The sequence below is a fragment of the Stegostoma tigrinum genome, chromosome 30, assembly GCF_030684315.1.
Source record: "Stegostoma tigrinum isolate sSteTig4 chromosome 30, sSteTig4.hap1, whole genome shotgun sequence".
NCBI lineage: Eukaryota > Metazoa > Chordata > Chondrichthyes > Orectolobiformes > Stegostomatidae > Stegostoma > Stegostoma tigrinum.
Genome location: NC_081383.1, coordinates 29,902,697 through 29,916,376, shown reverse-complemented (window position 1 = coordinate 29,916,376; position 13,680 = coordinate 29,902,697). Strand labels below are relative to the sequence as shown.

Genomic DNA, 13,680 nt, shown 5'->3' with positions numbered 1-13,680 from the left:
ACAACTGGATGTGGCAGAACTGCAGAACATTTAACTGATCTGTGGGAAGGGGGGTTGCTTTACTCTGTGTATAATGTGCTGCTTCCATTGTTTAGACAAGCTTGGAACTGCCATATGCTGTTCCACAGGAATGGAAAACAATCTATTGTTGGATAGACAGCGCCACAAAAATTAGTGGCTCAGGTCTTTCAGTAGGCTCTTATTGTGTGCTTTGTGGATGCTATAGAAATAATTTGTCCCATTATATTCCTTCAACGTCGCTCAGCAGACAGAAAAAGAGGGATCAGCAGCAAAGAAAATATTTACAAGGATGTTGCCGGGGTTGGAGGGTTGAGAGGCTGAATAGGCTGGGGCTATTTTCACTGGAGCATCAGAAAGTGGTGACCTTATAGCGGTTTATAAAATCATAAGTGGCATGGATAGGGTGAATAGACGGGTCCAAAACTAGAAGCCATAGGTTTGTATGGTGAGAGGGGTAAGATTTAAAAGGGACCTGAGGTGCAACTCATCACACAAAGGTTGGTGCATGTCTAGAATGAGCTGCAACGGGACAGGATAGAAGCTAGTACAATTACAACATTTGTGTGTTGACTTTATGAATAGGAAGGATTTAGAGGGGTATGGGCCAAATGCTGGCAAAAGGGACTAGATTAACGTAGAATACCTGGTATGGACAAATTGAACCAAAGGGCCTGTCTCCATGCTATATATCTCTATGACTGAATGACTCTAAATCCAGGATCTACTCTCTCACCATTGCTAAGTAGGTTATGAAAATAGGCAGAGAGACAGGTAGAGCTACAAAGGATTCATAATGAAACAAAGTTTGCTCATGACACAAAGGTAATTAGGAAAGTAAATTGTCAAGACGAGGTAAAGGAGTCTACAGAAAGATATAAACAGGTTAAGTGAATGGACAACAAAAATTAACAGATGGTACATAATGTAGAAAATTGTAAACTTTGTCCACTTTAACAAGAATAATGGAAAAGCAGAACATTATTTAAGTAGAAATTGTAGAACTCTGTGATACAGATCTACATGAACTACAAAATGTTAGCATACAGGTACAGCTAGTGATTAGGAAGGTAAATGGAATATTTATATTAATTTTGTTTTGCAAATAAAATGACAAAGAACGGAAGATTTACTGGAGCTGTTCAGGGCCTTGATGGGACCACATCAGAGTACAGTGTACAATTTTGGTGCCTCCTTTGAAAAAAGACATTATCTGCCTGGAAACAATCCAAACAAAAGAGGATTCACTCAAATCATTCCGGGAATTAAGGGCTTACTTCCTGAATAAAGGACAGGTCGGGCCTCTAACCATTGGAGTTTAGAATAAAAAGGTGATCTTACTGAAACATAAGTTCTTGAGGGCACTTGACAAGAAAGACACCAAGGAGGAGAATGAGGCAGACTAAAACTAGAGGACATTGTTTAAGAATAAAGGATCTCTCAGAATACATAGAAAGGAGATTTTTCTTCCTCTGAGCTCATTAATCTGTGGAATTCTCTTCCTCAGAAAGCAGTGGAGGTTGGGTCATTTAAGTCATTCAAAACTGAGTTAGATAGAGTTTAAATGGACAAGACAGTCAATGCATACAAGGCACAGATAAAAACGTAGAATTGAGGCCACAGCCAGATCAGTCATGATCATGTTGAATGGTGCAACAGGCTGAAAAAGTCCATATAGACTACTCCGACACCCAAGTCTTAAATTCCTATATTCCCAGCTGAAGGCATAACAACATATAACTGAATTTTAATATTATTGATCTAAAGCCATAGACTGGAGATTGGTCAGGGAGAATGGTACTTCAGGTGCTAATTCTTGACAAACAGAGGCTTAAACGAGGAGAGTCTTTCAACGGATAGCAGACTTTACGGAGACTGATAACTGCTAAGAACAGGAGTAGGTGTAAGAAAACAACTTTAGAACAACAGTGTAAAGAACACAAGGCTCCTCTGTCAACTCAACAAAATATCTGTAAGTCATTCAATTGTTCATTTCTCAGAGCAATGTCCTGAAAAATCAGTGTCAACCTTCTGGGTTTAAAATTAAAACAAAGCCTGTCAGATAATTGTCATTCAGCATAACGGGTGCATTCTCCATCGGATTATCTCTACTAAATACAGTCCACTTGCTAACCAAGTAGAACCTTCCACTTATAATATAAATGTTGGTTTCCCCCTTGAATTAGTATCCTTGTGAATTGTCCTGATCAGTGCAAAGCAAAAAGTTACAATAAAATGTGTGCTTTTTCAGCAATACTCAGATTCCTTTGCGTTATCTTTGGTCTAATTGGTTATACTGTTGTCTCCATGTTGGAAGTTCATAACTTGAAACCTAACTTCAGGGCTCTAGTACATAATGCTGACTGACATTCCAAAACAATATGATGGGAGTGGTGGATTAGATGGAATGCTCTTCCTTTGTATGAAATATTAAATCAAGACCTTAACTGGCCTCTCAAGTGGGCAAGGTAATCTCTCTATGAAAAGTGAATGAGTTCTCTATGTCTCGGTGAACAAGTTATTTCCAAACAACATCACTGAAGCAGTTTAATTTGTTATTTGATTCACTGCTTGTGTGTAGTTCTTTGTTGTGCACAATTGCCTACTGCATTAACATTACAACAATGGCCGGACTTAAAGTATTTCAGTTTTTGGGAACATCCTGCAGTTTTAAAAAGTGCTATCTAGAAGCAAGTTCTTTCTTCAGCATTCACAATCTTTTAAAGCCAAGCTTGGCAGCGTCAAACAATCCAACTTATTTCACATGTTATCTCCTATTCTTCTAAAGATTGGTAAGTTCTCACAACATAGGGTTTGGACCATTAATCAAATTATCGGAGCAGGTGGTGAGGACAAAGTTAGTACTTGTGTTTCCCCAGGGCAGATATGCTAGCACTGTTTTATTTCAGATAGTATCGCAAGTGAGGCTGGCTATTGAAAACTGTCTGCTACTTCCTATTTCAATAGATTTGGATCATTTTAAATTAATTGAGCCAAGTCTCACATCTGAAGGATATTATATTTTTCGTAAATTGTATATTCTTCATCATAACAATGTTTTTCTTGTCTTACAGCTGCCAGGTCCCCATTACATTCCACTAAGTTATTTCAGTTATGTAACCTGTGGCACTGAATGAAATGTCACCACACATTTCTGAGTTTTCGTAAAAATTCTCAAGGCGCTAGGACCACTGCACTACTGAAAGTAACCTTAAAAATGTTACTTGGTGCTACAATACAGAAGGAAACTTTCATGGTAATGTCATATAGAGAGAAACTATGATTCCTCATGCCAAGTTGGTGCTAAATCTGTGATGTGATATACTTTCTCAGTTCTTCCCCAAGTCCCTTTCCAGCTTCATTTATTTTTTTTAAAGCATTGCTGTAAAACTGCTATTGATGTAATAAAAAGAGCAAACACGTTTCCCTTGCCTGAAGTATTTAAACATGTCAATGACTCCCAGCAAAAGATGCTACAACCAAAAAACATAAACATCCCAACTTTAACTCCTGTTTTTGCTTTTGTCTGACATTAGTTAAGTCAGCACTGAGAAATGCAGTTAGTCTCAGCAAAAGTAGGTTGAAGTGGGAATGAATGAGTTAAGGCAGTTCATTCTGAAACTTTTGCAATAAAATGCTTTTCTGATGTGTCAAATGAGGTTGGGATCAAGTTGATCTACAATTCCAGCATCCCACCACCATCCACTCACCGTCCCCGCCTTAGTTTTATAACACCCTACTTTTACCACCCAGGTTTAAGAATATTTTTATAAAAGTCTGGACCTCCTGTCACCCAGAAATCTTCAAGAAAGGCAACAACAGAAAAATTATTTCATACCACTATAATGAAAAGAATTTTAACATGTTTTCTTTAATAATAGCATTGCTTCATTGGAGCTCAAACACTTTTAATTTGTATTCAATGTTGGATAGCCTAACATCTTTTCTTGCCTTTAGCAAGGTTTTGGAATAGGAAACATAAGTTTGGTTTGGCCATTGGGCAAGTACTTGCTATCCATCTTGGTCCTCAAATACTCACTGTGTTGGTTGGTGCCAAAACAAAATTTCAACTATGCAGACTTTATGCCAATCACACACCCTTACCCACAACTGCCAATCCTGAATGAAACAGCTGCTACACAGCCAGACCTTCTTCACGCTGTTGGCACATCAGCCTAAGCTATTTCTCTCTTTCTGTTCCTTCATAGAGTTGCAGAATTTTACAGTATGGAAAAAGATTTTCTGACCCATCCTGACTGCAGCAGTTATCAAGCACTTATCTACCATAATCCCACTCTCCTAACTCTTGGCCCACAGCCTTGCATAGTATGGTACTTCAAGCTTCATCGAAATCTTCCTGGGACACATCTCTTGTTTCTGCATATCCTTCAATGTTTCTTTGAGTCTGTAGGCAAGACTGGAGCCTGGTGTGACTATTGTTCAATCTTTTCCCTCTCCAGGGACCATAAAAAAAAGAAAATGAATTTTGGATGAGGAAATGAAAGGAAGCAAGATTCTAAGAGTAATTTTCTTCTGAGAAGCACAGTGGTTACTGTAATAAAAAGAGTGGAGAGAGGAGGCACAGAAGAATGTGAAAAGAGCACAAGGAAAGACAAGGTCCATAGGTATAACACATGTTAAAATTATACTTGTATGTTTATCATTTATTTAGCATTTTGGATTTTAACAGTAAACTTTAAAGGGTGTATTTTGGCTTTGTCATCCCTTTTACATTATTGCACAATGAGTCATCTACTGTTAGGGAGAGGTGTAAAATAGGCTACTGACTTAGTATTACCCATTTTGTAACTTCATGCAAGATCTACCTCAGTTTATTTATTGCTGTGCTAGTACTTTTTTCTAAATCATCATGTTCTTTATTTATCATGGCACATAGAATCAAAGAAAACTCTGGTCATCCTCAGAAGAAAGAAATTTCCTTGGGCCTGCTGATAGGTCAAGTGTTTGTTTCTGAATTTAGACATTCACAACACCTTTGCTTTTGCTTGGATTTGATTTGCATTGTATAAACACAACTAAACTAGCCCACAAACCACACTCAAGGCACCGACCATTCCAATTTAATATAAAATGATTAATGAGGCAATGCTTTTACATTTCTGGAAGGAAAAGGGCTATGATAAGAAGTTACGTCAGCGATTTTTTTTCCTGTTAGAACTACCAATATTTGATCCTTCCATGAAGAGACTTCACTCAGTTAATATTTGAAAAATAACGAAGTCATTCATATACTTGATGAAAACGTCCTTTGAGCTTCTCATTTTATGTACAAAATATTTAACATAGTAAGGTGTAGAGGTTGCAGTGTATGTGAACACTTCAGTCCAACAAGAAAATGCCAACAGATGAAAGATATATTTGCTTTTATGCAAAATGAACCTAGAAATCACACTTTCAAGAAGCTATCTTGCAATTAACAGGCAAGTTTTCTTTTTATACATCTATTTTCATGAATAATAACCAATGTGTCCTTACACCTTCATCCATAACATCACAATATAACCATATATCAGGTGAAAATTATATGAAGTAGATACATACACTGGTGTAAAATGCAAATATATTTTAGAAAAATCTCGAAATGACTGTAAAAAGAAAGCAAAATAATTTAAATGCAAGAGTTATATTCTCTCCTTACATATTATGTAATAGAATACCATAAAAATCTGAGCCATACATATGCTATACATTTATATGAAATGTCTGAATTCAATATTTGATAAACAGCAAGCATTCCTAGTCCTGATCTAAATAAGAGTCATGGTGTGAGGTATCTGATTGTCATTTACATTTTTAGATCTCTTGGTTCGTTGCTGCCTTGGTAGGTCTTACCTTGAGAGGCAGTTCTCTTCAGCTGCACACCTCAATGCATACATATGCATCCTTTGGATATACATGGAAGCTTGAATGTAATATGGATCAGGAACCAGGTCAGGAAGCCCTAGGAAAGAAATGTAAGCATGTCGGTGCTGCGTTTTCTCAATCAGTTGATTAAGGCAAAAAAGTGCAATTGAGACATTGGGTTCACCTACATTTTATAATTCTGACATACAGCTGGAGTGTCTGGCTACAGAACTATTGAAAGTTCATTACATGAAGTAAGCTACCATTTTAGCAATGCACAAAAATATATATTTCCTGCACTTTTGATTCGGGAATGGAGGAATGTCGCCCATGTCTTGTTCCAAAAAACCAAAATGTAGGCATAATAAAAGGAGGTAGGGATGTGGCTTAACTTCAGAAGTTTGTTGATCTTTAAAATTTGTCAAAATCTTAACAACTGATTCATCTGTATCCCATGATACAGATGTACCAGGAAATCAATGCTGGCCAAGAATTATGATCTTGGTGCTCAGTCTGTTTTCAGTTGAGCAATTTCCAATTACACCACTGCAAAACAATTGACTTTCTAGTCTAAAGCTGTTCCACTTCTACTTAGAGAAAATTATTACAAAGCCTGTTATAGAAATGAAGTCTCCATTATGAAGGGTTGTATCCATGTAACCCAGGGAGTTGTTTGAAGATGATCAGCAATCTCTTTAAATCTTTTGGTCCATATTCCTCCTAATAGAACCAACAAAAAAACAGCTTGTTATTCATTTTTTTCCATTGTTTGTAGGATCTTGATTTGTGTAAATCAGCTAATTTGCTGGTTGTGAAATATCTCCTTCTGTGTTTTATGGCTATGTTTCATTCAGGTTGCTGTCATACACTATGGTACCTGAGCTGGGGCTCTCAGTAATAACTTGCCCATATGAAATGTTTGTGTTACTGTCTAGTAACTTACACATTTGTTAAACATTCATTGAAATCCAGATGGATATGCGTCTGATACAAAGTGTATTATTACGCAAAAAACAATACCAATGGCAAACAAATCAGTAACGTTATTGCCTGTTAGTTTGGTCTGTCTTTAACACAATCAATAGAGAAGATTACCTTGTACTCGGCATAGCATTACAATAACTTGTATTTATATAGTACCTTTAACACATTTGCAAAACGTATTGAGAGTGTGATCAAATAAAATTAAATGGAAAGCCACACTTATTAGGGAAGAAAACTAAAAGTTTGATAAAGAATTTTATTTAAGGGCTGTTTGGGAGAGATAGTAAGGTGGAAATATTTAAGGAGAAAATTTCTGCACTCAGGTCTCAGCAAGTGTTTAGGTAAGTTTGAAGTCAGGTAATGTTACGGAAGTGGAAGCAGGTGGTCTAACCAATCGCATGGATGTTTAATGGTTGACAGCTCATCACCTGGCTAGTTGCAGTGTCAAACTGCAAAGACTGGTTCAGCCTGAAACAATTGGTGGGGAGGGGGAGATGAATTCATGACGCTAATGAGTGGAGTTTGTAGCGGAGACAATCACAACATTCTCATACAAAAAAAAACTTTGGTCTTTCCAACATATAACTGAAAGAAATTTTTGCTCATCCAATACTGGATATCAGACAAGTTAGAGATAATGGAAGGTTCACTAGAGGTAATGGTGAAGTAGAGTGTGGCGTCATCGTCGTACACATGGAAACTAACGCTACATTTTCAGATGATATTGCCACAGGCAGAATGTAAGTGAAAAATGAGAAGAGGCAAAAAATAGATTAATTGTGGGGGTGGGGGAGGAGGGTAGAAGGGGAAGCGACAAGTGAGAATGCAAATGTGGGAAGAGAAGGCTTTGCAGGGAATTACCTACCTACAACCGGAGAGATAAAAATAGATCTAGATAAGTGCAGTCTCATCCGGCTGGATAATTGTGGAGAGGCAATGGAGTATGATGGTTTCATCAACTATGTCAAAGACTGCAATGGGTGAATCACAAGGAAGGATAGTTTATTATAGTCACAGTTATAATCAATGTCGTCAGTGACTTTCATAACTGCAAATCTGCTAATGAAGCAGCGGCTAAAATCTAATGGAAGGGACTCAAACAAAATTTTAGAAAAAGATTGGCACAGATTTAACAGCGACAGTCGATGGAACAGTACGTTTAAGGAGTTTGGTGACAGAAGTGAGGCTGGAGAAAGGATTGGACTTTAATGGTGAAATGTCATGGGTTACCTTTTTTGAGTAGAGACGATAATGGCAGATTTGAAGGTTAGAGGACAGTCCATGAGGATAGAGAACTATTAGCAACACAAATGAAGAGGATGTCCAGTAGAGCATATATCTCTGCACACTATCTTTGCCCAACATTATTGCAATTATGCAGCTCTTCCTTGAAGCCCTGACAAGGGCATGCCGTAACTATAAAGCTAAAAAAAATGAATTCTAGTTTTATTAACCGCTTCCAAGTCAATCTCTATTCAACAACCTACTTTCAAAACTCAACTCACATTTTGAAAGCTCTAACAAATTTCACATTGACACAATCCATAACATTCTAAAAATAAAGTAATTTCACTGTATCTCCCAACAGTAAAAGGTCCTTTAAAAAAACTCAGGATCTGGAGCTATATCTTTACAAAAACTAATCTATTCACCCTCAGGTCCCAAACTTTATTGAAATCCATCTGTTCGTATATGAGATATACTGTTAACAAACAGACTAACAAAGAGGGTGTAATTCATTGCTTCCATAGTTAGGGAGGTAGTTAGCCAATCAAGAATGGACATTGGATGTTTAGCGGTTTAGTGAAAGGTTCATGGAAGCAGGATGTGGCTGTTAGGACTGGAAGAGTGTGGACAGGAAATAAGGGGGAGCAAATTGAGAAAGATTGAAAATTCACAACTGCATTGGCAGGTACACTTCGTGGGAAAGTTGTTCCAGTGAACTAAGGGAATGAAGGAAAGCGGGAATCCCTCACGTGCCAGGTAATAGCCAATACCAATGGGTCTTAGGGCTCTCAGCTTCTTCCTGGAGCAAAGACCTCAACCATCCCACCCTCCTCTGCTTGTCCTCACGCTGAACAACTTCTCTTTTAACTCCTCCCATTTTGCTCAGGTCAGAGGGGTTGCCATGGATACCCGCACGGGCCTAGTTATGCCTGTCTCTTCATGGGGTACGTGGAACATTCCTTGTTCCAGTCCTTTTCTGGCCCCCACCCACAACTCTTTCTCTGATACATCGATGATACCATCGGTGCTGCTTCCCTCTCCCTTCTGGAATTGGAAAACTTCATCAATTTTGCCTCCAATTTCCACCCTGCCCTCACTTTCAGCTGGTCCATCTCTGACTCCTCCCTTCCCTTCCTCAACATTTCTGTTTCCATTTTTGGGGACAGCCTGGCCACTAGTATCCACGACAAACCCACTGACTCCCACAGCCACCTGGACTATACATCCTCACACCCCACTTCCTGTAAAGACTCCATCCCATTCTCTCAGTTCCTCCGTCTCTGTCGCATATGTTCAGATGAGGCCAACTTCAACAAGGCAGCGTCTGAAACATCCACCTTCTTCCTCAACTGAGAATTCCCCAGCTCTGTTGTGGACAGGGCTCATAACCAGGTCCAACCCTCTCCCACACTTCTGCCCTCACCCCTGCTCCTCCTTCCCGCAACAGCAATAGCGTTCCCCTTATCCTTACCTACCATCCCACCAGCATCCACATCCAGAAGATCACCAGATGCCATTTCTGCCACCTCCAGCAAGATTCCACAACCAGACACATGTTCCCCTCCCCTCCCTTGTCTGCCTTCCACTGGGACTGTTCCTTCGGGACACCCTAGTCCACACTTCCTTCAACCCCAACACCTTCCCACAGCCCTACAGCACCTTCCCCTGTAACCGGTGAAGGTGCAATGCCTACCCATTTATCTCCTCCTTCCCTAAAATCCAAGGGTCCAAACATACCTTCCAGGTGAATCAACACTTCACCTGCACTTCCCAAAATCTATTCTACTACATTCACTGCTCACAATGTGGTCTCCTGTGCATTGGGGAAACAAAGCATAGACTTGGCTTTCAAAAAAGACCCTGAACTACCTGTTGCTTGCCACTTTAATGCACCACCCTGCTCCCTGGCCACCATCTGTGTTTCTGGCTTACTGCAGTGCTCTAGTGAAGCCCAACACAAGCTGGAGGAACAACACCTCATTTTCCACTTGGTGACCCTACGGACCTCCGGACTCAATATTGAGTGCAATAATTTTAGGGCCTAAACTCTCCCATGTCCCAGTCCCCCACCCCACACACCCCACACACCCCACACACCAGGCCTTGTTACCACATAGCCTGCCATTACACGCCCTCTGTTGTTTGTCACTAACAATCCCCATTAACAACTATTCACCCTCCCAGCCCAATCGTTAGCAACTCCTTTGTCTGTCCAAGTGTCTATCCTATCGTTTACTCCCTACCCCATCCACTTCCCTATTTTCTGCATATAAGCTGAAGTTTTCCCAGCCCCCATCAGTTCTGACCAAGGGTCACCCCACCCGACACGTTGTTACTTTCCTTCACTGATGCTGCCAGACCTACTGAGCTTTTCCAGCAACTTTGTTTTTGTTACCAATGGTTCAAAATAGGCCAGGATTCTGTTTTTAATCAATGATATATTCAATCCTTTTCAGTATGTTGGAGTGTTTTTTTTTCAGTCAGCAATAATAGTTAATTGAAATTTGATCTTTGTCCCCTCCCTCCAAACCTCTGTCTGATTTCCTTGCGCTATTTTTCGCGTCTTCAAGGGGTTTCCTTGTAATGGCATGCAGTTTCACAAGTAGACAGAGGATGTGAAACCGTGTTGGTTGTCAGATTATACATTACAACCTTCACACCTAAGTCAGAACAGTCACCTGCGAGTTTATATGGGCACAGCTCCCAGAGAATGACATCGGACCATGACGGACAGCAGAGACCTTCAGTGTGATTTCTTTTGGGCCATACTGGCGAATATGTTACGGAATGACCTACACGAATGAGTGGAAACTACAGAACGTTTACATTGTATTCCACGAAGTAGCGAGGTCTCAGAGCTGTGGGGCTGTTTACTGAGGCAATTCGCAAATACATCTTTTGGTGTCCACCCTCTGCAGCCCGGAAAGGGTTTAATTCCAAATAATAAAAATAGAAATTGCTCAGCAGGTTTGGCAGCACCTGTGGAGAGAAGTCAGAGTTAACGTTTCGGGTCGAGTAACCCTTCCTCAGAACTGACCCAAAATGTTAACTTTTGATTTCTGTCCACAGATGCTGCCAGATCTGCTGAGCTTTTTGCAGGAATTTCAGTTTTTGTTTCTGATTTACAGCATCCGCGGTGTCTTCGCTTTAAAGTAGTTTAAACCCACCCCTCCCTCTCTCTCTCTGTCATAGGGAAGGAGGGTGATTATGGGTTGTGGGGGGATGATCTTGGCCTTGCACAGAATGTACTTTCTCCCCAGCCCAGGACCGGCAGAAAGTTGCCTCTAATGTTAACCCATTCTCATTCCACCTGGAACCCACCGCACCTTCACCAATCAGAATGGGATACACTCACCGTTTTGGAAGTAGTTGGTCCCCAGACCAATCCTTCGGCGGACCATGGCTCGGGATTGCCTGGGGGTTGAGCTGTAGACGTTGTAAAACACGCTATTGCCGTTCTTGAAATGACTCCGCGGATCGTCCCCTTGCATCTCAGCCGAATGGCCGACGGCCCCTCGCTGCTGCTGGCGGAGGGACAGGGGCTCCCTGTCCCGGGGCTGCCGCCCTTCGCTTTGAGACCGGGCTCTGGGATTTTGCTGGCGGGGACTGAGTGCCCTGCCGGGTCCCCGGGAGAGCCGGCTCTGTTCCCAGCTGGGGCTGCTCTCCCTGGCGGTGGCTGTGCTCAGGTAGATGCTTTGGGCAGGCGACTGCACTCCGCTCCGCTGGCCCGGGGGCCGGTAAGCTGCACCGCTGTTTAATAGACTGTACACCTGCCCGTTATTCGCCCACCGGATCATCTGTCTCCACATGCCATTCGGCTCCTCCTGGCCGCATGTCCCACAAACCGAAAGGAAACAGAAACTAATTGTCAGGAATTCCCTCATTGTTTCACTGATAGAAAGTGTCTCGAGTCGCTCTGATCTCTCAGTTCGAGCTCCCCACGGAGTGGAGGAAAGTTTTCACACAGCTTCAATTACACTTTGTTCATCTTGCCTGAAGTTTGCTTAGGGCTGATGAGCTCAGATGTTTTAACCCTTTAAACTCCGGGTTGTTCTAACGACTACCGCCCACTCGGTTAAAATGGGCCAGTGCGTCTCCTCTCTCCCCCCATCCCTCCCCATCAACTCATTCCCTCACGGGGTCTAACTCCAACGGAGAATGAATACAGCGCTCCATGGAATATCACAGTCAATCCTTTACAATGTGCGCTTCGCGTTTGTTGTAAGAAAAATATAATCACTGTAACCATAACGTGCCCACGACATTAGAGCTGAATAAAAACCAAAAGATGCTGTAAATCAGGAACAAAAACAAAAGTTGTCGGAAAAGCACAGCAGGTCTGGCAGCATCTGTGAAGGGAAAAAACAGAGTTAGCGTTTCAGGTCCGGTGACCCTTTCTCGGAACTGGCTGAAGTTTAATTTGAAGATTGCCCATTCACATTGCCTGCAAACTAAGAACATAGGAATAGGCCAGTCAGCCCCTCTCTCCCACCATTCATAGAACTGTACTGCACAGGGACAGGCCTTTCGGCCCATGATGTTGTGCCGAACATGACATCAATTTAAACTAATTCCTTCTGCCTGCCCATTGTCCATATCCCTCTATTCACGTGCTTACCTAAAAGCCCCCAGCACCAACCCTGGCAGGATGTTCCAGGCACCTACCATTCTCTGCATAAAAAACTGGCAACTCACATTTCTGAACTTGCCTCCTCTCCCCTTGAATGCATGCCCCCCTGTATTAGACATTTCAGCTCTGGGTAAAAGATTCTGCCTGTCACCTCTACAGATGCACCCCAATCAGATCGTGGCAGATCTATGGCCTTTGCCTCATTTCTCTATATGTTTGCACAAATAAAACATCTAATTTAGCTCCCACTGCCACTTGTGGAAGAGAGTTCCAAACATCTACCTTCTTTTGTGTATAGATGTGATTCATAGCATCTCTCCTGAATTGCGGAGCACTAATTTTGCAGACGTTTCCCCCAGCTGGTAAAATCTGCAGCATTTTTACAGCATGCAGCATGGAAACAGGCCATTTGGCCCAAAAAGGCCACACTAACTCTCTGAAGAGCATCCTTCTCAGACTCAACCCTCTACTCTATCTGTGTAACCCTGTATTTCCCATGGCTGACCCAACCAATTTACACAATCCTGGAGACTATGGGTAATATAGCATGGCCAACCCACCCAACCTGCACTCTTTCAAGCATGGGAGGAAACCAGAGCACCCAAAGGAAACCCACACAGACATGGGAGAACTTCACACAGCCAGTCGCTTGAGGCTAGAAGTGAACCTAGGTTCCTGGTGCTGTGAGGCAACAGTACTAAACACTGAGCCACCGTCCCCGTGGCATTGCTCAGCAATTCTTCATAAACTGATCTCACAATATTTCAGCAATTAAACCATATACTCTCTACAAGATGCTCTGCAGAAATTCACCAAAGATCCTCAGACGGCACATTCCAAGCCCGCGACTACTTCCATCTGGAAGGACAAGGGCATCAGACATATGGGAACACCACCACCTCCAGTTTCCCTCCAAGCCACTAACCATCCTGACTTGAAAATATATCGCTGTTCCT

The 13,680-nt window shown here is 41.6% G+C and overlaps 1 protein-coding gene across 1 annotated transcript in view; it reads right to left on the bottom strand.

Annotated features, from left to right (window-relative positions):
* LOC125465727 (protein-lysine 6-oxidase-like) overlaps positions 1–12,111 on the bottom strand; it is a 35,754-nt gene extending 23,643 nt beyond the window's left edge. Inside the window, exons 1-2 of the mRNA XM_048559487.2 lie at positions 11,450–12,111; positions 5,872–5,980 (exon numbers count right to left, since the gene is read on the bottom strand). Coding sequence (XP_048415444.1) covers positions 5,872–5,980; positions 11,450–11,978 — 638 coding nt within the window. The 5' untranslated portion in view covers positions 11,979–12,111. The remainder of the gene's footprint in view (positions 1–5,871; positions 5,981–11,449) is intronic.
* Between the last annotated feature and the right edge of the window lie 1,569 nt (positions 12,112–13,680).